Here is a 25,948-nt window from a genome sequence, read left to right as displayed (position 1 = left end):
CTTTCTTTCTTTCTTTCTTTCTTTCTTTCTTTCTTTCTTTCTTTCTTTCTTTCTTTCTTTCTTTCTTTCTTTCTTTCTTTCTCTGTTTTTTGTTCTCTTCTCTTTTTCTTTTGCAGTGCTGGGGATTGAACCTAGGGTTTCTTGCATGCTCGACAAGTGCCCAACCACTGAGGTATATTCCCCTTTTGCCTTCATATGTAGGTTCTCCCCTGTTCCAAACTCAGTATCTAGTATCTGTTCTCACTTCCTTTTCTTATTATGGTGCTTAACTGTCTTGCCTGAATTAATATAGAGCCTCCTCTCTGAACTACTGGCCTCCATCTTTTCCCTTTCAAATCCATCCTGTGTTTCTAAACTGTCTCTCTGATCAGCTCTCTTCCCTTTTCGCTTCCCCTTCACCTTAATTTTGATCATTGAAAATCTTCCCCACTCTTTATCATGGCATTGAAAACCCTCGACGATCAGGTCCAATTTATCTCTAGACATATTTCTTGCACTCACTTTCCTAAACTCTTCTAGTGAAATGGATCCCCCCTGTACTGTATTCCAAGAAAGTTCTGTTTTCTTGTTATTCAGTTTTTTATTATACAGTTCTTTATTATACAGTTCCCATGCTCAGGACTTCCCCTGCCCTAATCACTTGCACCAAAACAATCCTATCCATGTTTCAAGGTCAATCTCAAGTCTCTTCTCTTTTAAGTATTCCCAAATGACTCCAGCTGAATGCCTATACCATTTTATTTTCTGTATCATTCATCCAGCAGTCGATCATGTGTTGCCTTATAATATCTGTGGAAATTATTTACCTTAAGTAGTGTCATTTATTTTTTTATGTATATCTTGTCTTATCAACTACCTCAATGTTCAGTGAGATCAGGAGTTCAGTTTTTACCTTTTTTTTCAACTCTATGGAACAGAACTGAGCACCTAGTAGAATCTGGCTCACTACTGTGTACTGACTAGTTTCCAATAGATTACCCAATTATATTGTCACTACTCTAATAGACCACTAAATCCATGATTAATCTTCCCTCACCACATTTGTCAGGCGCTGGTAGTGACAGAGGATAGAAGAGACTGTTAGAGATAAGGTGCATATGAGAGAAAGCGTATTTGTCCGTTTAAGCCTCGAGCAAGACAAATTGCTAAGATGCTGGTGGTGAGACATTTCTCTATCAGCTACTAGTGTTCCTTAATAGATTTAGGTCCCTGGGGCAGCTCACAGAAGTTGTGATTATAACCTGATACTCACAACTCTTCAAGAAAGTAAACAGGCAGATTATTTTTTTTCCTTTCTGCTTTGTGCTGTGTAGTCAATACCTAGGTGTTTAATTCAGTGGAATCAGGAATGACACATCAACTCTCTGGTGACTTTCTCTAGCATGTTTTGCATTCATGGACTAATAATTAAAATTCAAAATATCCTATGTGACCATTTATGCCAAATTTTAAATGTCACTTGATTTGTAAGAAACATTGCCGTTTGAATAGAAGTAAGCCAAGGAAAGAAAAAGATTGTTCCACGGGGATAAGGATGGGACAGAAGCATAGAATTTATAGCTTTTCATGGCTACCTCTAATGTTGTGCCATAATGGCCTCACTGCCAGGGAGGGATATGCTTTTCCATCAGGAAGAGGAAAAGAAAATAACAAATGTATGAAATGCTGAGTCATATGAAGGACCATTATCAAATGCTAAGCAAAGGATCTCTTAATTAAGCACAACACATCATGGGCTTGGAAAAGGCTTTAATGACATGTGGAAAGGCCCCAGGTCAGCAAACTTGTCATGTTCCCTCATCACAGCCATAGGTATAAGAAGGTATATTTATAAGACTAAGTGGTCAAAACCCTAAGAAAGAAGCCCTGGGAGAATAAGGATAGATGGTTCTTCTTGATAGTATTATTTTTACTTCTAAAGGCCATTGTTACTAAACTACATTGCAAAATGCTCCATCTGAATTACCTGGAATAATCCTCTGCCCTTTGCTAGTTATTTAAGACACAGAGATCTTTTAAAGTATGTATTCATTTGTTGATCTCCAAGACCTTCAAAGAAGAATGTTGCTTTAATATGAACCATGTATCATTCCTTCTCCAAAACCTAGCTCCACTATTATCCTCAGATACATTTATTCACTCAAAAATAATTATTAAGCCTCTGTCATGTGCCAGACATTGTTCTAAATAAATAAATGCCATGGATCCCTCCTTTCTTGGAACTCGCATAGCTTATAACTATAGAGATCTAATAGAAGAACAGGCTGGGGGCATAGCCCAGAGTTTGAATGCTGTAGGAAGTAGTGGTCAAAGACTTGATATTGCCAAGGAGAGGAAGAACCCTAATAAGCTTTGGAGAAGACTGTGCCTTGCTCTTCCCTCTATGCTCATTTTATGATGAACAGAAAACAGACAGGAAGAATCCTATACTGGTTAAGGACATAAGCTTTGGGATGACACAACCTAGGTTCAAAACCTGATTTTACTACTGAGTAGTTTTCACCTCAGTCTGATTCCTTCCTGATTCTGAGTTTCAGTTTCTTTACTTGTTACTATAGTCATTCAGCAGATGCAACTCAAGACTTCCAACTGAAGCCTTCCTAACAGAAGGGCATCTAAGTTACCTGCACTTATACATCTTGAGTGCCTTGTTCATTGGGTAATACAGTGATATCTACATATCAAGTACATGTGTGCCAAGGTATATAAACCACATATTTATCAGGGTCTGAATCTAAGTGACTTATTCCTTTTCAAGTATAGTTCTAAACAGGTTTCCTAAAGCTATCTGTTTGTACTTCCTGACTGAATACTCTGCTTCTATTATATTATTTCCCTGTTTAAAATGTGGATTAACCAATGCAATTACCTAAGCATTTACCCATGAGAGTTGTTTGGGTTTTATACTATTTCCCTTACCTTATGAACTTCTCCTTGTTGGACGGTTTTTATGACGTTAATCCATTCTTCCATGTCTTTCCGGTTGGGTGCTGCCAGGGTGACTTTTCGTTCTGGTGTAATAACCTGAACAAAAAGTCACATTATTAGTTCATTCTTGGTCCACAACTTTTCCTCCACAACAGTCTGTGAATAGTCTAAGGAACTAGCTAGATCTATCAAACATAACCCAAACCATTTCTTCAATATAACACATGATTTCCTAGGGTTACTCACAGCTCCTTATATACACACCCAAAATAATAACAATGGCAATAATAGTAATAGCTAACAATTTAATTGTACTTCCTATGTACTAGGGACTCTTCTAAAGGACTCCACTACAGCCTTCACTACAACCCCATGACAGGTGTTGTTAATTTTCCTATTTCATCATCAGGAAAACTAAGCCAAAGAAAGACAAATGGCTTTTCCAGGGTCACCTAGCAGATAAAAAGCTAAGCTAGAATGGAAATATAGTCTGTGGCTCCAGAATCCATGTTTTTTTTTCAATACTGTAGATTGAGCTTAGAGGTGCTCTATAACTGTGTCACATCCCAACCCTTATTATTATTTTTTTAAATTTTAAGACATGGTCTCACTAAGATGCCCAGAATGTCCTTGAACTTGTGATCTTCCTGCCTCAGTCTCCTGAGTCACTGAGATTATTACTAAAGCCATGCATCATCTATTACTCAAGTGCTTACTGCTGCTGTCTACTCAAAGTGGTAAAAGTGTACGTAATTCATTAGGTGTACATCTTTCTGTTTGGGGGTACACCAAAATGAGATGTCCAAAAAATCCAGTTTCTTTCTTTCTTAGGGGCGAGGACAACCTGAAGAAAATTTTATAGCTGTCTCTCTTAATCTTGCCTGGTTCAAGAACCCTTCAGGAATAATAAGTAAGTCATGGTGAGGGTCTAGCAGATGTAGACCATGGGCATAAGTTGGCCTTTCCCCAGAGGAAAGTGGGAACATGGATAGTTACAGCATCAGTCATTGCTTCAAAGGCCTTATTTGCTTTGGCTACCAACATCTCAAATCTTAGAATTAGAGCTCATCACACCAACAAGCAATTTCCCTTTCCTTTTGTATGTAACACAGCATGATTGTTTGGCAGGTAGTTGTGATTGTGATCAGAGCCACTCCTTTGATCCAAACCTATTCTTAGTTGGGACTGTTGTGCAGTGCCTTTGTGCTTACATTAGGCTAAGGAGCAGCCTTGCCTGTAGGATTTCTTTGTAGAATCAAGGCCAAAAACATTGACCTAATGACTCATTTGGGGACAAATCAGTAGAATGCCCAGATTTACCTTGGGCCAATGTGACATAATGTGAAAAAAACAAAGCTGGGTTTCTATGTTAGATGTATCTGCTCTCTTTTCAAAAGAGGATGGAATGTGGACCAGCCATGGAAGAAGGGTATTAGGCTTATAGCTTTTTAGTCCACTAAATACCATCCTCTACCTGCTGCAGAGGATCACCCACTGTTGAGACTGGGAAGAGATACTTTTGGGAGGAGGTGGGTAGAAAATTTCTGGGTCAATGGACTGGCTATTTTTCAGTGAGTTTTCTAGTCTGGATTCATTTGAATGACAAAAGCCCCACGTGACATTTCAGGCATGCTAAGCCCTTAAACACTTCCTCAGAAAAATCCTCTTTTTTTTTTTTTCTTTGAGATGCTCTCATTAGTAATATCAGCATGGGGTAGATTTCACTTTGGATTTAGGTTCTTATCTATTTCATCAAAGGAGGGGATACCATGTAACTGGATTATCCTGATATTTTTCTATGACATGTTAGTAGTCTCTTGAAACCCTCCCAATGATACTCTTATAAATCACTTTATCAGGAAGATTGACTGACGATTTTAATAGTCACACAATCTGAAATCAGCTTAGCTTTATAGTACGCTGATAATAGGGAAAAGGACTATCACTGTTTGGCCCCAAACAGTGGGTTTGTAGAAAATGTTTGTATGAAAAATAACACTTCAATATCAAAGGAGCCTTGGGAAACTTAATGTCCAAAGAGGGAATTAGTAGGCATGGTAGCCCCTCTTTTTATCTAGCCCCCACCCCTGCTCATTCAGTCATTCCCAATCATACTTACAGAAAAACTGTGGCAAAGATTTCTACAGCTGCTTTCTGCCAAGGTGACTTGAGACAGATCAATTGTTTCAAAGTGTACAAACTGGAAAGATATAAGAGGAAGAGGAACCATTTGTTTAATGACGCAAAGTGACATTAAAAGGTAAATAGACATACATATACATGCACACACACTGACAGGCATTTTTGGCAGTAATGATCCAATCACTCTTTTATCTTCAAGGCCGAAATTTATTTAAAAACATGATTTTTGTGGATATGTCATATGACAAATAAAAAATAAATCAATCTAAACCAAAACACAACTTTTCCAAAATCATTTATGTGGATTTATAGGAAACTTGGGTTAGTGAGTCAGTCTACAATTATTCAAATATAAAGATTAATGCTGGAGGAGATAATGGGATATCATCTGTTAGTGTACTAGTAGTACAGATTGTTATTAACATCTGTTCTATTGGGTGACAGCCTTTGACCACATTGCTTGTCCCATCCAGTTTGATCCTTATCTCCTTGTACATTGGGCATAGTAGATACTACCCAGCCAGCAGCAGGAATCCAGTACTACTGACATATACAGGGATGACATCACCAATATGAAAGCTGCGCAGTTGCACAAGGCCCAATATTCAGAAGGGCCCCACACTTGGTTTCATGATCAGCTATCACCATATTGAAATTTGCAATCATGTTATCTTTGAGTTTGTGTTTTGCATATAAGTTCATTGGAACAGTGAGCTGTGATATGAGCAGAAAATGTATGGCAAAAGACACCCACCCATTTGCATTTGTGATGTCCATAAGCATAGAATCACAGTGGACCCATCATATGTGGGTCTACAGTGAAACTTAAAGCAAATACCAGGTTAAGTGTGTTATATCTATGACTGAGTAAGCAGGGGAGCTGACAGCCCTGAGAGGCCACATGTGCTGTTGGAAACAAAACTTGCTGCAATCATAGAAAAGAGGCAATGGTGTTCTGGAAAACGTGAACTATCAAGAACTCCTATCGTATTCTTTCTTACTTATGTTACTTCACTATGTTAGCTAACGATTTATGCTTAAAAGGATGACATTGAAGGAAAGGGGAAAATAGAGCAAAGCATACATAGTTCTTTCAGTCAAAACGTGTTGATAGAGTGTACAAGTATTAAAAATTGAAAAAAAAAACAGTTGAGCTAGTTTTGTACAGTTTTGTGTTCCGATAAGAACAAAATACATATGCATGTATGAGATACTAATACAAATTATATAATTTTAGTGATTATTTACAACATATTTGCATTTAAAACTAGCACAATACAATGTACAAATGAATGGTAAAATTCATGCTAATCATTTAAAATTTTATTTTTACTTAGAACAACATTAAATATTAAAACAAAAGCAACATAAGTCATTGTTTTATATTATAATGTAAATACAAAACATTATATTAGCACCATTAATGACCTATTCTTCCTGATTCTTGAACAAAGAGCCCTGTATTAGCATTTTACACTAGACCCTACAAATTATGTAGTTGACTCTGGGTGCAGAAGCTAACTGAAGAAAAAAAGGGAAGAGATACTGGAAGGGGAAAGGTGAGAAATGTGTCTCTCATTTGACCCAAAAGGAAGTCAAATTAATGGAAGAGTAGAGGGTTTTGACATCCATCCAATATTTGCCACCATGTCTTAAACCTGTTGGCCATCCTCCCACCCAAGCATTTCCTGGCACCCACCCACTAACTCAATTGATACGATTCTATATATTACCGAGGGATGATGTGCAAAGTAGAGCTTTCGTCCTTGAACGAGACAATATCTAAGTTTCCATCTCTTGACGGAGTTACAGTTCTTCAGCAGAGGTCCTTCTTTTAGTATTTTCTGAAAGACAGAAGCATAGGGATCAATTATATCAATTTGCAAGACCATATCATTTGTTCTCTCAGATGAGAAGATTAGATATCTTGAAGACTCTATCTCTGCTGAATAGGTGAGAAATGTCCTATAATCTATATAGGAATACAATGAAGTTAGTATGACCAGAAAAGGGATTGGTTACCCTTGTGTAACACATTCAAGATGATATAAGCTTCAAGTTTCTCAGGGTACATGGCCTCCAATCCATGGAGAATATCTCCATTTGTTGCAATGAGTGGTGGTGTGAGGGAGAAATATGAGACATAAAGATAATATTCCTAGGAAAGTACAATGGTCAGGGGAAAAGGCTGAGTTCAGGTAAGGCAGAAATGCTCAAAGTAGCAAGGTTGTAGCTCTTTTAGAGTGTTCCTTTTAGAATATTAAGTTGTGTCACGTCCCTTCCCTGCTCAAAGCATCCAATACCTTCCCAATACTTTTAGAAACAAATATAAATTCTATTTCAAGACCTTCAGAGGACTCATGGTCATACTCTATATGCAGAGTTATGAAAAATTGTGCTATGAATGGGTAATTATGAATGTAATGCACTCCACTATTGTCATGTATGCAAGAAATAAATAAATAAATAAATAAATAAATAAAAGCACACCAATATACAACTATTTTCTAATTACTTTCTTTACATATCTCATAATGTGATTTTCCAGCTATGTGAAGAACATGCTGACCCCCATGAAGACATTCTCATGTATGTTGTAGGGTACAAACCATCATGCAAGACTGATATTTGGGAGAAGTACTCATCCCTACCAAGCTGGAACCAAACCTATACTTATTGGACAATAAGCCAGATTGTTTCAATCAACAAATTAAGGTTTGTGAATTCTTTCTATCATGTAAATTAGAATTCACTATTGAATGACTATAAACATGTTTTATTGGCCTACTTCGTTTTTTCAAAGGTTTTATTTAGTTGATAATATTTCAAAGGCAGAAGATTTCATATAAAAACCCATATTTACCATTTCTTAAAAAAACAGACTATCTACCAATGGTGGGATTATATTCTCACATGGAAAGAATCTGCTGGAAACATGTAGCAGCTTCTTCCTTCAAATAAGGTGCCTGATTCCAGCAATTATTCATCTTTGGGACCCTGATTAAATGACTCTTTGCCACTCTCATTCTCTATCACATATGCTTCTATATGTTCTATTCTCTAACCAGTAAGATAGTACTAATGGACAGAGTCTCTGTATCTCAACTGAAAAATGAGTTCATAAGCAATCACAATTTACCTGAGCCTTTTTGATAACTTATGAGTTTCAAGATTATTGTCCTACTCTTTTTTAAAAAATATTTTTTTATTTTAAATATTTTTTAGATGATGATGGACCTTTACTTTATTCATTTATTTTTTTGTGGTGCTGGGAATTGAATCCAGTGCCTCACACATGTGAGGCAAGTGTTCTACCACTGAGCTACAACAACTGCAGCCCTATTGTCCTACTCTTATATGAAAAAGGATGATAGCAATGAGGAGTCAGAACAAAGAGAACAATAACATCTTGTGGGAAAGGGGGAGGTGGCATGGAGAATGAGATATTATACTTAAATAGTTGATACTGAGTCATCAATGAAAAAACAACTTTTGTCTAAGCATTAGCAATACATAGTTCCTTTCTTTTCTCTGTCCAGATAGGCTATAGTGTATACTCTCAATCATAGCATTTGATTTTCTCTGCCCTAACCCTCTCTCCTATGCCATATCCTAAGTTCTACCACACTAATCTTCATGATACTTGGGAAACATAAGAAGTCATATTTACCTCTTTCTATTAAAGACTTAAATTTTAAAATGGAACTGTTCCACTGGGTGTGGTGGCACATACCCATAATCCCAGTGAGACAGGCGGCTAAGGCAGGAGGATGGCCAGTTGGAGGCCAGCCTAGGCAACTTAATGAGACCTGGTCTCAAACTTTAAAAAATCAAAAATAAAATATAAAGGAGCTTGGGATGTAGCTCAGTGGTAAAGCACCCCTGAGTTCAATTCCCAACACAACCCCAAAAAAGAAAAAAAAAAAGATCCATTAAATGTTAGGTAGACTCCTGTTTTCTCTTTAAAGAAAATTTGTTCTTCCAATCCTATGAAACTGAAGCTACACCCATTATTTATGTCCTTTCTCCAAGCTGTTCAGCACTATCAAGTGTTAAATGTTGCCTTTAGTATTCTTATTTTATCATATATGATGTCTCCTGTACTAGTTCATTTTATAGTCTTTGGCTAGATAATTCCCCTTCCCACATTTTCAGTTTAAAGCCTTATAGCTCTTACTGGCAGATATTTACACAATTACATTCTCTTCTCAAAAGCAACTCCCCCTTAAGGAACCCATTTTTGAAGTATTGCAAACCATGGACCAGTAAACTAAGTTCTCGCATTTTGTAACCTGTGAATATGGTAGCCCAAGAGAACTCAGATTTTAGTTAAGGCATTTGCCAAGTTCTTTCATGATATTACTATGAGCAAGAAGGAAAAATGATTATTTCCAAAGTGCCTATTTTATCTGTCTCCAGACCATATCCCCTCTCTCAGCAAACCATCGTGAATGTCAATGATTATTCAGAGCCCACTTCAAATAAGCCAGCACCCACCTCAATTTAGAGGGCCCCAGCCAAGCACCACCAGTCAGAGGACCAATAGAAATAATAGGAGTAAGATTTCTGTATCTCATTGTAAGTAAGTTTGAAGTAGATTCTGATAAGATGTGTATTGTAAGCCCTGAGCAACTACCAAGAAAATAAGTTTAAAATATTGTTTAACCATGATAAAACTATAAAATCCTCTGCATTCCTATTATAATGGCTAAAATTCAAAACACTGATATTACCAAATGTACAATAACAAGAACTCTCATTCATTGCTTGTAGGAATACACAGTGGTACCATCAGTTTAGAAGACAGTTTGGCAGTTTCTTTTAAAATCAAACATATGACCCTGTAATTGCAGTCCTTAGTATTTACCCAAATGCTTTGAAAATTTATGTCCACACAAAAATCTGCACACAACTGTTTATTGATGCTTTATTCATAATTGTCAATTCAGGGTTTTTGGGGTGTGAAGTTTGATAATTTTGAAATGTTAGCGACAAGTTAAGAGAGAAACTTTTGAAGCCTAAACAAAACATGTCTGCAAGCCATGGTTGGCTCACAGGCAAGCAGTTTGTACCTTCTGAACTATATAGCTACTGTCACGTCAGAGGAGGTTAAGAGTGAGTTCAGAGTTCATGTGAGACACATACTTATGAGATATATATTACCAAAATGGGAGCAGATAAGTAATGTGATTTATGTATACTAGGGAGAAGGGTTAAAATGCCATAATGAATTTCTGTAAGTTCTAAACACAGGCTTTGTATTATCAACTCTGAACATCTAGAAATACCAAAGCCTAGAGAGAAAGTAAAGTACCACACTACTAAATTTCCTTCTTCTAAATTCTGACCTCCTTCAGGAAAATTTACCTACTAACCCAACACTGTTTCTGGAAAGAAATTAAAAAAAAAAAAAACAAAAAAACTTGTTTATTTCAAAACCCAATAGGCCGTCCCAGGAAACCAGTTTGAATAGGGAGAAGTCAAAAATCACTCAATCAATGGATTTTTTCAAGCCAATAAAATACATGCATGAAAAACAACCTTTACCTGCTCGGGGCTACTAAATCAAACAAGGACCTAAGAGGAAAATTGGAAAATTGCAAGCAAACGAGTCAACACATCCTGCAAATGGATGTGTTGGAAGGTAAACCCTTGCCTCTCCCTTAAGAGAACCCTGCACAGTGCTTCCCAGTCCCTGGCCTCTTGCAGATAACATCTCATTGCCTCCTCAGCACAACTATTCAGAGTGTCATCTCCAATTTCCAGATGGCACATCTGAAGCTTGGGCATTTTCCACTACTTTGTTTAAAGACCCGCAATTACAAAATGCGGTGGACTCTGTGCTTTCTCTCTCCATGACAAGGAAACTGGGAGTTCCTAGTTAATTAGTATGTATAGGACACAACGCGGTGAACACATAGCCCACCCAACCCCCCACCAAACTTTGTCCCCAAAGACAAGATTATAGATAGCATTAGGTTTTCTGTGAACAGCCTGAATACTCATTACTAGAATTGTTCATGAGTTTCCTTCCAAGAGGCAAATAGTAAGCCTTATTTTTCTAAAGACTTAATGTTCCATGATGAGCAAAAGGGGACTTCTCCTGCTTTTTAAAAATGATGTCCAAGATTGACCAGAACATTAACTAGAGTTCACATGGATGCAGCACTTTGCAATTAATAAAATGCTTTTATTTTCATTATGGAACCTTCCCAGCAGCCCTCTGAAGTAGGTAGTAAAAGGCATGTTTCTGACTCAGTTCTGTCCTATGAAAACCACCCTGATCTTGGTTTCTTTAAGTAACTTGCCCATATATTCCATCATCAAGGAACTTTAAAATTTTCCTCTCAAACAAGGTAGTCCATGTTCCCCCCCACACACACTTTTAAGACTTTCCAGCATCTTGGGGTTACAATATTTGTCAGAAAAATGCATTTCTAGTGCAGTTATAAAAGGCAATGAGGAATGGAACTCTCTGGGAAACTGCTCAGGGCTACTAAACCACCTTTGCAGCCACAGAGCTATTGCATAAAATGGGGCATACTTATAATCTTCTTGTCCAAGCTGCCATATTCCCGTTGCAAATATCTATGATGTGGCAGATACGGAAAAATGAGGCAGGGCCTGCAGGAACCTTAGATGTTCTGAAATGCCTTGGCCCCACCCGCAAAGCTTCTTAAACCAGAGCACACTGAGGGCAAATCTCCTAGCCTTTCCTGCCAGTTCTATCACACATTAAAACCCAAATAAAGTTGGTCACAGTGGTGCACACCTGTAATGCCAGTGACTCATGAGGCTGAGACCGGAGGATTGCAAGTTCAAGACCAGCCTCAGCACCTTAGTGAGACCCTAAGCAACTTAGCAACACCCTTTGTCAAAATTAAAAGTAAATAAATAAATAAAATGGTCTGGGGGTATAGCTCAGTGGCAAAGTGCCTCTGGGTTCAATCCCCAGTACAAAACAACAAGTAACACCTTGGGTTCTACTATTAAATTCTCACTGCTAGTGTTTTGTAGTGGGAGTGAGTATTGCTAATGAGTCTACTGTCCCAAGTTCAATCACCACAGACATCAGTGGTTGTTGTTCAAGTCCTAAGAGTGCAGGACTCCAAGGCATAGGGTCCTTTGTTCAGGGGTCACCCAAAATGTCTGCCCAAACTACAGAAGACCTTGCAGAAAACCCTAGAGCTTTGTAAAACTGTTTTAGCTTCATTTTTGGATCCTCTTTGATCAGTCAATCCCTAAATCTATTTCTCCCAGAAACTCTCACACTCTGGCCCAGGTAGTCTCTCTTCCTGATGCTCTCTACAAATCAGCATGTATAAATTTGTTGCCAACAGCAAGGATAAGCATTTCCTTTATTCCATATTTATAAAATATCTTCTAGAAAATATCTCAACAGGGTCTGTAAAGCAGCCCAATTCCCTATATGTAATTAACACCCGCCTGCTGCTTAATTGAGAAAGGGCAAGTACAGCTGCTGCCTTGACCTTTTCATATGCTCCTCTGAAGTCCCCAAAGCTTTTACTAACTTCTGCATCTTTTTCTATGGCTTGGTGGAGTTTGGGTGCATGAAGCTTTAGGGGATTTGCTACTCTTTCCTGGCAAAAGGATTCCCTATTACATAGCCAAATTGAATTCCACCCCCACCCAATCAAAAAGTAGGCAAGCATCATGACAAGCACAACTACCTGTTACCAGCTGGCTTCTCTTCTCTTTTAATTGTTCATGCTGCTCTTGTGAGAGAGTGGGGATCAAGTTGTGTTGGGGGATGATCACTCTCCATGTGAGAACTGCACTCCCACACAGCTGCAGAGACCAGCTTTCTGCCTATGGCTCCTTCTGTCCAAAAACCCAGACCATCTATTCTCTTTGCTTTGGGGGTGGGGGGTGATGGGAAGAAAGCCATTTCCCAACACAGGCCTGCCAAAGTTGATTCAGAGCAACAGTGTTTGATTTAGTTAAAATGCAACTCCTGGTGCTTTAGGCTTTAAGAAAGGCCAGACCCGCTGCTTCAGTGAAAGCTTTACATTCCCCAGGGTCCTATTGACATGGCAGGAGTCAGACAGACTGGCTCCAGCACTTACTAGCTGTGTGACCTTGGGCAAATCACTTAACCTCTCTGAGCCTCAATTTCCTTGTCTGTTAAATGAGGATACCCTGCAGAGCATTTCCTGCCACTCGGTGAGTCCCTTGTCTCTTGTAGGCTATGGAGGCAAGGGTTGGTACCTTAGCTTCACTCATTGCTACCAGGAGCTTCCCTCCCTGGCTGGCTAAGGGCTATAGCAGAAGGATAAAGGATAGGGTGATCTACTGTCTGGTGTTCCTAGGAGTTTCAGCACTAAAACCAGGAGAGTCATGGGCAAACCAAGACCTGTTCTTTATCCTAGCACTGAGAAGCCAACTCTTTCTATTATCCAAGACTGAAAGGACTTTGAATCCTCTTCCACTACTTCCAGTGCTAAGGAAGAATTGTAGAGGACCTTCCATGTCCCTGCTCTCCATCATTGAAATGAAAGAAAGCTCAGAATTTTTCTGCCTAGGCAAAAACTTTAACTGGCCCTTTGTATATCATTTAAAACATATTTAACACACATAAACTAACATATACATATACAAATGTATGCATGTATAACATATAACATAAAACATATAGGAGCTGAGGTTGTAGCTCAGTGGTAGAGAGCTTGCCTAGCATGCGTGAGGCCCTGGGTTCGATCCTCAGCACCGTGTAAAAGTAAAATAATAAAAAAAAAATAGGTATTGTGTCCAACTACAACAACAAAAAGATAAAATATTTTAAAAAAACATATAACATATACACATGTGTTAATTTTTCTTCACATAAATCATAGTGTGCTATGTACAATGTTTCTTACTTTCTACACTTAGTATATCACGGGCCCTCACATCTTGCTACATATTAAGCAGCCTCATTTATTTTTATAATTGCACAATATTTCACTGCATGAGTGTAATATGATTTATTAAACAGTTTTCTATTGATGCAAGTAGTTTCAAATCTTATTCTATTACAAACAATACTATAAGGACTGTCGTTATATCCATGTCATTATTTATTTATTTATTTTTGGTAATGGGGTTTTTACCCAGGGGTGCTTAACCACTGAGCCACATCCCCAGCCATTTTAAAATATTTTACTTACAGAAAGGGTCTTGCTGAGCTACTCAGGGCCTTGCTAAGTTGCTGAGGCTGGCTTTGAGTTTATAATCCTCCTGCCTCAGCCTCCCGAGCCACTAGGATTACAGGCGGGCACCACTCCACCAGGCTCATATGTTATTTTTTATTTAGTGTGAGTACATTGGTAAGATAAATATCAAGAGTTAGTGACTTTAAAACCAGTACAATGAACTAGTAAAGCTTAAATACCTATACAGTTTTTTGGGGGAGCCAAAAGCTTAGAAGCAGGAAACAGTGAAAGGAATCATGTTAAGTGGAATCTTAGCCTATAAGCCTCTGTCTTCTCAAATCTCTCTGCCTCCTCCCCCACATTCCTTTTTCTATTAGTGGAGTTTCTTAGGAAGGGTAAAGACCACTAATTGCTGGGGGAGTGCAGAGGAGGTGAGCGACCTGGGCCCAGGCTGACAAAGTACAGAAAGTGGTAACTTGGCTCTTAGTAATTGGCCTGGGATTGACAGCAGCCAGGAAGAGGGAAGAGCTCAGCTGAGCCCTCCCAGATGCACACAAGTTTGAATACTGGTTTTACTGTGCACTGGCTGTATAACCTTGGATAAGCCAATTCACTCCTCTAAGTAAGCTGGCAGGATGGGGATATGAGGAGCTCTGGACTAAGTAGTGCAAATTCTGTATTCCTACCACAAAACTGCCTTTCAACTTTCTGAGCTAATCTTGACCGTAGCAATAAGCACTCCTGGGCTGGGGCTGGTGCTCAGTGGTAGAGCACTTGCCTAGCACGTGTGAGGTAGTGGGTTCCATCCTCAGCACAACATAAAAATAAATAAATAAAATAAAGGTATTGTGTCCATCTACAACTAAAATATTTTTAAAAAATAAGTACTCTTAGCACCCCCCCCCATTAAAGTTGATGAAAATAAAGTCCAGGAAAAGACTGCACTTACCCAAGTCAAGAGCAAATTAGTGGCAGACCCAGGAGAGAGCTTTAGACCACCCTTTCCATTGATATAATGCCTCCTCACCAACCTCCCTAAGGTGAATGCAGGTGCTCTGTAACCACAGCCATTGAGTTTGCTGTGCCTCCTTGAACATACGCAGCGTTCTGGAGTTCTGGAGAAACAGCATGGGAAGGGATGCGAGGAGACCACTAGGAAGATGGCTTGAGTCCACAAGTGGCATCGAGAGGAAGGGCTGGGTCAGAGCATTGGAAGTTGGTGGAGAAAGGTGGCTTCTGGGACAGCTTCCTGCAGAAGTTTGGTTTTCCTTTGCAAGTGCAGGGAAGACTAACAGTTGCCATCAGGAGAGGAAGATTGCTTTTGAGCCTTAGGGGAGCCAAAAGCTTAGAATACAGTCAGATAGGAAAGAATAGTGTAAGTGGAAGCCTAGCGGGAGACCCCTATTTCTACAGTAGCAGTTGCTTGCTGACTCGAAAAGGAAGTACTGTGGTCAAAGAAGTCCCAAAAGGAAAGATAACAGGGTATTTTGAGTTGGTATTCTCAACAGAATCAGACTCACAGAGGCCAAAATACCAATTAGCTTATCTAGTGCCACCAAATTACAAAGAATGACAAAGCAATACCTGCTTCCAACTGCCTTCTTCCCCACCCTTCCACTTGACCATCAGCTACCAGAGATGAAGGGAGATGAAGGTCCTAATATTCTAGATGTTTCTTCTCTCAGGGCCTATCTGTCCACTGCTTCTAACCCTGGTTTCCCACCATCAAGCCACATGGGCTCTTTAACTTAGACATGTATTATAAGACCGGTGGCTCTTAGTTTGCTTTTGGTGATGGTCCTCATTCAAAGTAGTAGGAGCAGCAATTTCTTATCAAAGTTTCTTTTCAACCATTCCCTTCCAAAGGAAGAGTTACTTATATCTGACAAATGTCTGTTGTATTCCCTTGCTTTACATGCACTATTTCACTTAGATGCCCACAGAAACATTCTCATGAGGGAGGTAGAGAAGTTGAGGCTTAGAGAAGTTGAATGACTAGTTCCAAGTCATGGTGAGTAGCAGATCTGTGGCTCAAACACTGATCTGTTTGATTCCACTGCATGCCCCCAATAATACCAAAGAGCTACATAATCATCATCATGCTGTATCACATTTAATTCATGGATCACTTTAGTCTGCCTTTTTTTCTCCTAGGGGCCACTATTGGTAAAACAGCAAGAAAAGCCATGAACTGGTAATGTCTGAAGATTTCTAAATAATTTAGTTGAATTTCTTAAGGAGACTATATATTGCAAATGATTTCACAAATAGGTAGGAGAAAAAAATCACAGTCCTTTGGAGAGGTACCTGAGATGTCATAATCCCAATTTTTGCAAATATTGAATACTTTGTTACAATATGCTGGACCCTATTCAGGAGCTCCCAGGTCTGGAGACTTTAGCCTTTAAAGGTATGTACAAATGCTTGGCATGGGTCAGGAATCTGAGGTAGGAGGATCTCCAGTTCAAACTTAGTGAGGCTCTAAGCAATCCAGTAACCCTGTCTCCAAATAAAACATAAAAAAGGGGCTGGGGATGTAGCTCAGTGTTTTAGTTCCCCTGGGTTCAATCCTTGGCAGCCTAAGGTCACTTAGGAAGGAAGCTTACAAATACGTAGCTCATTTGGCTAAAACTCACTCATTTTGTGCTTTCTGTGATCTGGTCCTTCCGATCAGGGCTTTAAATGTCTCTCAAAATGTGGAATTGGTGAATCCATATCACCCAACCACACATACTTGGGAAGTAAATGTTTACCCCCGAGTTGGAAAATTGCTTTATTGCCAAAATGGCCCATTGCTGAAAGCCACATGGCACCAGCATAGGACTTAAGAATACATTCACAAACAAGTTATCTGGGGTTGAAGTGGTCAGATAATAGAGAATGTATGTTTTTTTGTTTGCCTAATAAAGTGACATTGACAAGAATCACGAAGAGGGTAGATAGAAAATGATGCTAGCCCAGTTGATTCTGATTACTATTTTTTGTAGCAGTGGCAGTCTGGGAAGATGAAATTCACTATTCACTAGACAATGTGTGTGAATGGTTAGAATGAGAGGTGTGTGTGTGTGTGTGTGTGCGCGTGCGTGCGTGCGTGTGTGTGTGTGTGTGTGTGTGTGCATGAGGCAGGGTGAGGAGGGAGAATCCTTTGTCTACTTTGCTCCACCAATGCTAGGTGAGAGAAGGAGGAACAAGTTGTCAGTAAGGGCAACTCTGGGGTGGGATTGGCTTGGAAGTAGGATGGATGATGATGGATCAATGGGAGAATCCACTCAAGCCCTAAAGCTGTGGATGGCTTTGTTGCCTTTGAGAAGAGGACTGTCCCTCCTGAGCAAACTTGCCTCAAATAGAGCCAGAGGTGTGGTAGGTTGCCAGCTCACCAAACCTGGAAGGGAATGGGAGGGTAGAGCAGGGATTGCAGGAGATACTATACTATCACAAAAGCAACTGTCGTGGGGCTTGGTTCCAGAGAAACTACTGGCCAGGTAACAAAGCTAAAAAGCTGTACCAGTTGGTAAAAGAAAGTTGTCAGGGACAAGCTTCTGGAGTAATAATAACAATAATGTGAATTGCTAACTGTTGCTGGTTTCTTAGGATGAAGACTATGCAAATAATATGACACGGGTTATCTCTTTTAATACTAATAACTCTAAAAGACAGGTGTCATGATAATTCTCATTTTATAGATGAAGAAACTGAGTTTTGGAGAGATTGAGTCATTTCCCTAGTGGGTTAATACAGGGAAGATCTAAAATTCTTCGTGGAATTCTATAGGACATGGATGATCAGTTATTCCTTTGGGAAAGAAAAAAAAAGTAAGAGGCTGGGGATGTGGCTCAAGCGGTAGCGCGCTCGCCTGGCATGCGTGTGGCCCAGGTTCGATCCTCAGCACCACATACAAACAAAGATGTTGTGTCCGCCGAAAACTAAAAAAATAAATATTAAAATTCTCTCTCTCTCTCTCTCTCTCTCTCTCTCTCTTTTTAAAAAAGGGGGAAAAAAGTAAGGTTTCAATCACTGATCTGATTGGAAGTTATATTGTATTCCAAGTCAATCAACAGAAGGAGGAGGTTGGTGGTATGAATCACAGCTTGTTGGTTCAGTTTTGCTTTTCTTTTTAGTATTAAATGCTAAAGTAATCAAGTAGTAATAATTATTTAATTCACACAGCATTTTATAGGGCCGACCTAACAATAATGATCTTAAAAGATTCTCATTTGTCTTTGAAGACAGCCCTAAGGGGTGCCCAGGGTAGGCAATGCTATTGGCTTTTTTTTTTTCAGATGAGAACACTGTGCCTCAAGGAAGTGAGCTAAGTGACATATACAAGGTCACTACTACATGGTAATTTAACTGGCCTCCTGACTTCCAGTACAAGCCTCTTTTCACTGTCTCTCCACATTTTATGTTTCCCATGTTTGATACCATTTTAATCAGCAGTCTATATTTCAAAGCCTGCTTTCCACTTTCCTGCCATCCTGCGATATAACTCTTTGCCATCCCCGCTGGTAAAGAAGTATGACATAATGAAATGTGCCATTGGAAGTCATCTTCAGTTAATGAAGGTAATATCATGCTGGACCCAAAGGGAAATTCTTCTCTGACCTGAGTGGCTCAATAATAATAAAAAAATTAACTTGGTCATGCAAGTATTGCACAAAAGCATCCCACAAGGATCTTACAGGAAAAAAAAATCTGAGTGTGCTGCTTTTACTGTTGCCTCACCCTCCCAGCGACATTTCCACAGCTTGTTCAGGTGTTTTACCCTAAGACCCACTGCTACCCTTTTCACAGTTTTGGATCTGTATTTATCTCCCTGTTGAAATACCATCCAGATCTTTATCCTTTTCCTACTTCTCCCTGCAGGCAAACACCTGGTAAAATCACAGCCCCTTCACTCCTCTCTAGACAGGCTATGTTGAAGGGATTAAGACTGCTCAACTACTAAATGGCCACTAACTACAGTAATCAAACTCTGACACCCACTGGCCAGGCCTTAGAGCAAGGCTGACTGTTACCATCTGGATTTCGTGCTGCTCAATAGCCCATCCAGAATGGGTGACCAGGAAAAAAAAATGCACTAAGGGAGCAAAGGAGGGAGGGGACAAGAGAGAGAGATTGGGTGGGGAATCAATGGTATGATAACTCAATCTGATAGATCTAGAAGTAGGAGGCGGAGGAAGAGGAGTAGGAAGAAATAATATTAGTATGTTACATTGGAAGAGTCTTTAGGTGGTAGCAGCAAACACTCACAGACTCGTACATGATGAGAGATGCTCATTTTTCCACCAATGACTCATAGTATTCCCACTGGTCCTGGAACAATCTCTGAGCCACCATTTTGTTGGCTCTGAGATTGTACCTTTATCAATGTGTGCAGCTCTCTGTTCAAAGTTGCTTGGGAGAAGGCAAAAGTGACTAAGTTTGGAAGAGAAGTGATATCACTTGCAATCTGGGGAATAGGTAGTTTTGAAACACACACACACACACACACACACACACATACACACATGGCAAAATTGTCCTGGGGGTGAGTAGAAGGGAACTGCCCTTTAATTGGAAACAGGGCCTTCCAAATAGGGCTTAAGAAAGGGAAGGATCAGGGGAGAGTCCAGTTTGAAACAAGCTCACTAATAGCAACGTGCACACCCCAAAACTGAAGCAGAAATATGGAGACTAGACTCAGCTTTCTCTTTCTTGACCTTTCTACCTCTACATACCTATGATTAAAAAAATAATGGTCTCATTAGACTGACATCTGATATTCACTCCATTTTTGAAATAATTTCCTACTTTGTACACATTAGTGCTAACACTCACAATACTGCAAGATTGATATTATCTTCCTCATATTACAGATAAGGCACTGAAGCACAGAATGGTCAACTCACTTCTCCAAGATCACACACAGTCCCAAACAGTGATGAATTTGAACTCAAGTCTATCTAAGTCTAAAGCCTAGGCTGATTTCAAGTCATTACCCCATGCATACTATATGCACTGCCTCTCTCTCCTGGGAAGTGAGGGTTGATTTTAGGTGAAAGAGAGGGATGATAGTTTGAAAAACCATGAGATCTGAATGAACCCATGTCACATTTCATAGCAATGTTTGTACATAGATACAGCATGGGCAGCAATATGGCACCTGGGAGAGACCATGGGCTTAAAGGCCTATGAATTCCATGGAGTTTGGTCCTCAGCAGTAATATGCTATACAAGCAAAGCATATTACTTCCCCAAGCTGCCATCTCCTTGCTAGGAACTGTGGATAAGGATATTGAGATTTGGCACTTGAGTCATCAAGGGAAGCCAAGATATAACAGGAAAAAAAAGAAACTATTAATATCACTCAGGTCTGTTGACATAAAGTAGCTTCCTACTAAATTTCAGACTGCATGGATAGCCCCTGATCCCAGGACTAGAAATTATCTCAAAACTGAGCAGATCCAAAAGGCAAACCTCAGAATAAAATTCTCTTGATAAATCATAATATGCATCATATCTGAGTTATGTTTGACAGGCACAGAATGCCACAATGCCACAACTTATCCACAGTAGGCACTTGATGAATGTTTATAAAGTGAAATTGAGTGAGGAAAAACCACACCCAGGGAAGACAATAAGAAAGGGTGTTCTCAAGTGTCCAGGGATCCAGCTCTTATCAATTGGCTCCTAAAAGCTAGTTGCTGTTGCAGGAAACACGTGAAGATTGTTATATATCCAAGCACTTATATTTAGGCAAAACCCAATTTAGCACAGTAAAAAGGAATGTAGATTTTGGACTCAGATAAACCCAGATTTGAAACTCAGCTCCATCACTTACTATATTAGCTATGTATCCTTGAGTAAGTCATTTAAGTTACGAATCTCAGAATTTTTATCTGTGAAATCACTTATAGGTGACATTCAACTTGAATAAGGATCAAGACAAAGCATGAAAGTGCCTGGTGTGAGGTTGAAATAAAATACATATTTCTTCTTTCTTGCTGTGGATATGGTGATCATTTTTTGGACCCCTAAAACACAAGACTTGTCAAGTGTGAGTGTATATGTGGTTACAACAGGGTCTTGAGGCTGCATTTGAAATCAGTGCTTGCCCCAAATTCAGGAGCATAATTTACATGTGAGTAGTCTAAACTCAGGGGGTCTTTACCCACTGAGATTGATTTTTGTTGATTTAGTCCAGGAAAACACAGACTCTCTCCTTCCCATGGGTAACAGAGCATGGATCACTGAGAAAGGAAACAAAGTCTATAAGAAAATCAAATTTAAATCTGTAGAAGAATGTGTGCCTGCTAACCCTGTAAAGATGCTCATTGAATACACCACAGTGAATCTCACCATTGTGTACATCCACAAGACTGGGATCCCAATTAGAATAAGATATATAGTTGTATAAATAGACCAAAATACATTCTATTGTCATATATAACTAAAAATAAGAAATAAAAATAAGAACATTCTTTGTGTTGGGATGTATAAAGTCCTCAGGAAAAACAGAACCTAGAGCATCAGGATTACTGTTGTAGATATGAAGATCTGAAATAAGTTAAGAGAATAGAAGAGTTCTATTTAAGCCTGGAAGAGAAAACAGTGTAAGGACAAGTGGTGATTAGAACAGTTAGTGAATGCAGGTGTTTGGATCTCTTTAAATTTAGCACATAGACATTTTAAATCTGATGTGCTCTAATGTTTGTATGAAGACAGCCAGGCAATTTTCAAAGGCCTAAAAGCCTGACTGAGTTGGAAAAATTCTCTTCTGTTGTAGTCCTTTACTCAAAGGTATGGAAAACATTGCTTCAAGAGCTGCTATAATCTGCCATAACTAAGGTACCACCATTTACCTGGTATAGATTTATTCAACTCATAGTGTATTCTAACTCAAGGCCAGTTACCCAGGACGCTATCACTAGCTCTTTTTTCTTTAATCCAACTTTTCACACTCAAAACTAGTTAAATGAAATACAGGTAAATGTTAAAAGTGTCATTTTCCCATATAAAAATAAAAACAAAATAAAATTAAATTAAAAAGAGCAGTGTTTTATCTATGACTTTACTGGACAGGACCAACTAACAAGATCTATGACTTTACTGGACAAGATCCAGAGGTCTACAACTATCTTCATAATGGCATATGCCATACACTTATCCTAAAACCAAACCAAATTCTTTTTCATTCACCTTTGTCATTCATGTGCTTTGGGCTCTCAAGGGAAGTCTAAATGTATAGCTCTACAATGAAATCTGTCAAATGCATTTTCTCATGTTATCTGTATGCCTTTGAAAAACTTAAGAGAGTTGAAGTAGACTACATGATCAAAAATCCATCTCCTTGCCAATGGCTATATGGGATGACTATATCCTATATCCTTAAGCTATATCCTTCTGATGGTTGTTCTTTCTGAAGTTTCTGCTCTTCCTTTTACCTTTGATGCAGAAGCGGGAAACATTCATTCTACTTAACTCTTAATTCTGCCAGGAGCAGCCAAAGATTTGCTATGCTAAGGTGAGACCAATGGAAAACCAAGAACATTTGTGATGCAAAGAATGAGTATAAAGCAGGTGGACAATAGCCCATGCTGACGAACTCTCTAAAGTTATTACATTGAAATTAGCTCTAAGGGAACTCTGACTTCCTATAAGCCCCATGGTTTTTCTGAGGATTGGAACTTCCACCTCAGTGTTCGTAATTTGATGGAATTTCCCCCCTCCTCCGGGTCTTTCTTACTTGGAAACATGATAAGACTCTTTTCCAGGCTCATGATTTCTAAACTATCTGTACTCAGAAGTAGCATGTTACAAAATGAAAAATAAAGGAAATGTGAACCAAAACCTCATAAATCTTGAGTAAGTATGAAAGGGGCCACTTTCTGACTTCAAAATGTGTGAAGTACATAGATATACTATCTCCTAATTTAAGGAATTGGGTACCATGAGATCCCTTTGGTCTATTTCAATTTCTTAATTGAGTCCCACATATACGTGTCCTTCAAACAGCATGTTCAGAACTAAGAAGACATGCTCATTGATGGCTTGAAACTAGGATGGGTAGATGAACAGATGAATGAGATAAGGTAGCTCTGGAGGAAACTGATACTAGAATCAAAGAGAGAAGCAATTTTTTAGAGGAAAAGTATTCAGTGAACAGATTTGAAGATGGCAGACATCAGTGTATAAAACCTTTTACCTTATGGAAAAAGAGTATCAAGTACACATTTGCCATGAAGTTTAAAATGTTTTATACACTGCTTGATTCATCCTTTCAACATCCCACAAAGGTAATTGAGGAAGTAGGTCATTATTTTCGTAACTCGTTGCCTTAATAGATGCACTTAGAGTGCTTTTCCTTCCCCAAGTTTAAAGTGCACTAAAATGTCATATTTTCTCAATAGCATCTATTTCCAAGAATATCAAAGTGTGTTACAGACTATGTTCATTTTGTATTATCACACTTCTATGTTTTTTCAGAATGTGTGTGTAGGTATATATTAGTCTAGGTATGAACCTTTTAGTAAATTTATATAAATTAATAAAAATTTAAAAATGATGCCATTTTCATGGGCTAAATGCTTTCAGGGTCTCATTGATACAGTTCAACGAAGGATCTTGAGAAATTCCATTGATAACATTCTTTACTTTCTTATTGAGTTCTATATTCTAATGCAATGTATAACTCCCAAAGAGGATTTTTGAATCAGAATGTTTAATTCATTCCTCCAGGTAGATGTCACAAGGCCATTGCTTCATATAACAAACAACCCAGAGCAACTTAGAGCTAACAGATATGCAAAATGTATATTTTTCAAGTTTAAATAGGCATTCTGCTTAAATTGGATACTTGGCCTGTGTATAAGACGTAATGCCATCTATTTTCTGAATGAAATGTGAAGTTACTTGGGCTCATATATCCATATTTAAGTGAAAACGTAAAACATGTTCTAAAAGCCAAATATAAATATATTTTGAACAGTCATGCTACAGCTAAGAACTGATTATTTCAAAAAACTAAGCAAACCCTATTAGTTTTTCCATTACATTTAAACAATGAGTTGGAAAATTCTGGCCCCAGCCAATTGCAGGTATCCACTTTATTTAAAAAAAATGGCATTATTTCAGGACATGATCAGCAAAAGAAGTGCAAAACTGCTCTTTTTAATCTCTCTCTGCCTCAAGATGATGAGGCAGGTCATGAGGAGTGGATCTATGTGGATCATGGCTTCAACTCTTAAGTTGGACCCTGAAAGGGACTGCTGCGTGTATTAGGTCTTGCCTGCTGAGTAACTAGTTACTCAAAACTTAGCTACTTAAAAAAAATCACCTTTTTATTATCTTGCAGTTTCTGTAGGTCAGAAGTCTGGCTGAGTCTTCTACTTCAGGGTCTTACCAGATTGTGATTCAGGTATCTGCCAGGGTGGTGGTCTGTCTAATCAGAATCTTGGCAGAGGGAAGATTTGCTTCTAAGATCCCTCATGTTGTTGGCAGAGTTAATTCTGTTCCTTGTGCAGGACTAAGGCTTCAGTTTCTTGCTGGAAACCATACTTATTTCCTACCAACAACAGTTCTTTGCTACATGGGCTTCTCCAACATAGCCACTTATTTAAAGGATGCTTACTTCTACAAGGTCAGTGAAGAGAACACTGTCTAGCTTACTTGCTAGTAACACAAAGTTTTATACACACATATACATATTAATATTATCATGGGAATGACATCCTATAACCTTTGCCATATTCTGTTGATTGGAAGTAAATCATATAGTTACAGGTTCTGTCCACACACAAACAGGAGCAGGTACACAAAGGAGATCTCCCAGGAGGCAAGGATCATTGGAGGTAACCTTAGAATCTGTGTGCCACAACATACTGATGATCATACTCCAATAAACTCCATATTAGGTAGCATAAATCCTCTCATTGGGTGAGAGAATTAGCAAAATTCTATGTCAGTGTGTGTGTGTGTGTGTGTGTGTGTGTACACAAAAAGGCACAGATAGGACCAAAAGAGGAATTATATTATTTTTGGTACTGTGGATTGAATCCAGGGGTGTTTAAACACTAAGCCACATGCCCAGCCCATTTTTAAAGTTTTTGAGACAGGGTCTTGCTACATTGCCTAGGGCCTTGCTAAATTGCTGAGGCTGGCTTAGAACTTGTGAACCTCCTACCTCAGACTCTTGAGCTTCTGGGATTACAGGCATGCAACACCATACCCAGTGGAATGATTTTTAATACACAAACTAATTATGATCTATATGTAAAATGAAATATACAGAATCCAAAAAAGGTTACCACTGGGTTAAAAAAAAAAACATTTCTTAAGATTTTAGAATAATTATGGACTCACAACAAAGCAATGTGCAAAATGGTCTTGTACATCCTTCACCCAGTTTTAAAATCTTGCATAGTACAAAATCAAAAGTAGGATATTGATATTGGCAAAATCCATAGAGCTTATTCAGATTTCATCAGTTACATATACACTCATTGTATGTGTGTGTGTGTGGTAATGAGTGTATGTGTGTGTGTGTGTGTGTGTGTGTGTGTATGTCTGTGTGTCTATGTCATTTTACTACATGTATAGCTTTGGGTAATCATCACTACATTCAGATACTAAACTGTAAACATCACAAAAAGGCTCCCTCATGCTGCCCTCTTATAGCCATATACATTCCCTCTGTTCCTGCCTATCTCTACCCCTGGCTACCACAAGTTTGTTCTCTATTTTGATAA

General features: G+C 38.8%; 1 protein-coding gene across 1 annotated transcript in view; it reads right to left on the bottom strand.

The window, feature by feature from the left end:
• Dgkk (diacylglycerol kinase kappa) overlaps positions 1-25,948 on the bottom strand; it is a 212,756-nt gene that overhangs the window by 72,501 nt on the left and 114,307 nt on the right. The window contains exons 2-4 of the mRNA XM_015506437.2: positions 6,804-6,914; positions 5,048-5,128; positions 2,920-3,024 (exon numbers count right to left, since the gene is read on the bottom strand). Coding sequence (XP_015361923.1) covers positions 2,920-3,024; positions 5,048-5,128; positions 6,804-6,914 — 297 coding nt within the window. The remainder of the gene's footprint in view (positions 1-2,919; positions 3,025-5,047; positions 5,129-6,803; positions 6,915-25,948) is intronic.

This window comes from Marmota marmota, unplaced genomic scaffold (genome assembly GCF_001458135.2).
Source record: "Marmota marmota marmota unplaced genomic scaffold, marMar, whole genome shotgun sequence".
NCBI lineage: Eukaryota > Metazoa > Chordata > Mammalia > Rodentia > Sciuridae > Marmota > Marmota marmota.
The sequence above is the reverse complement of the archived record's forward strand: the minus strand, read 5'-3'. Positions and strand labels throughout refer to the sequence as shown.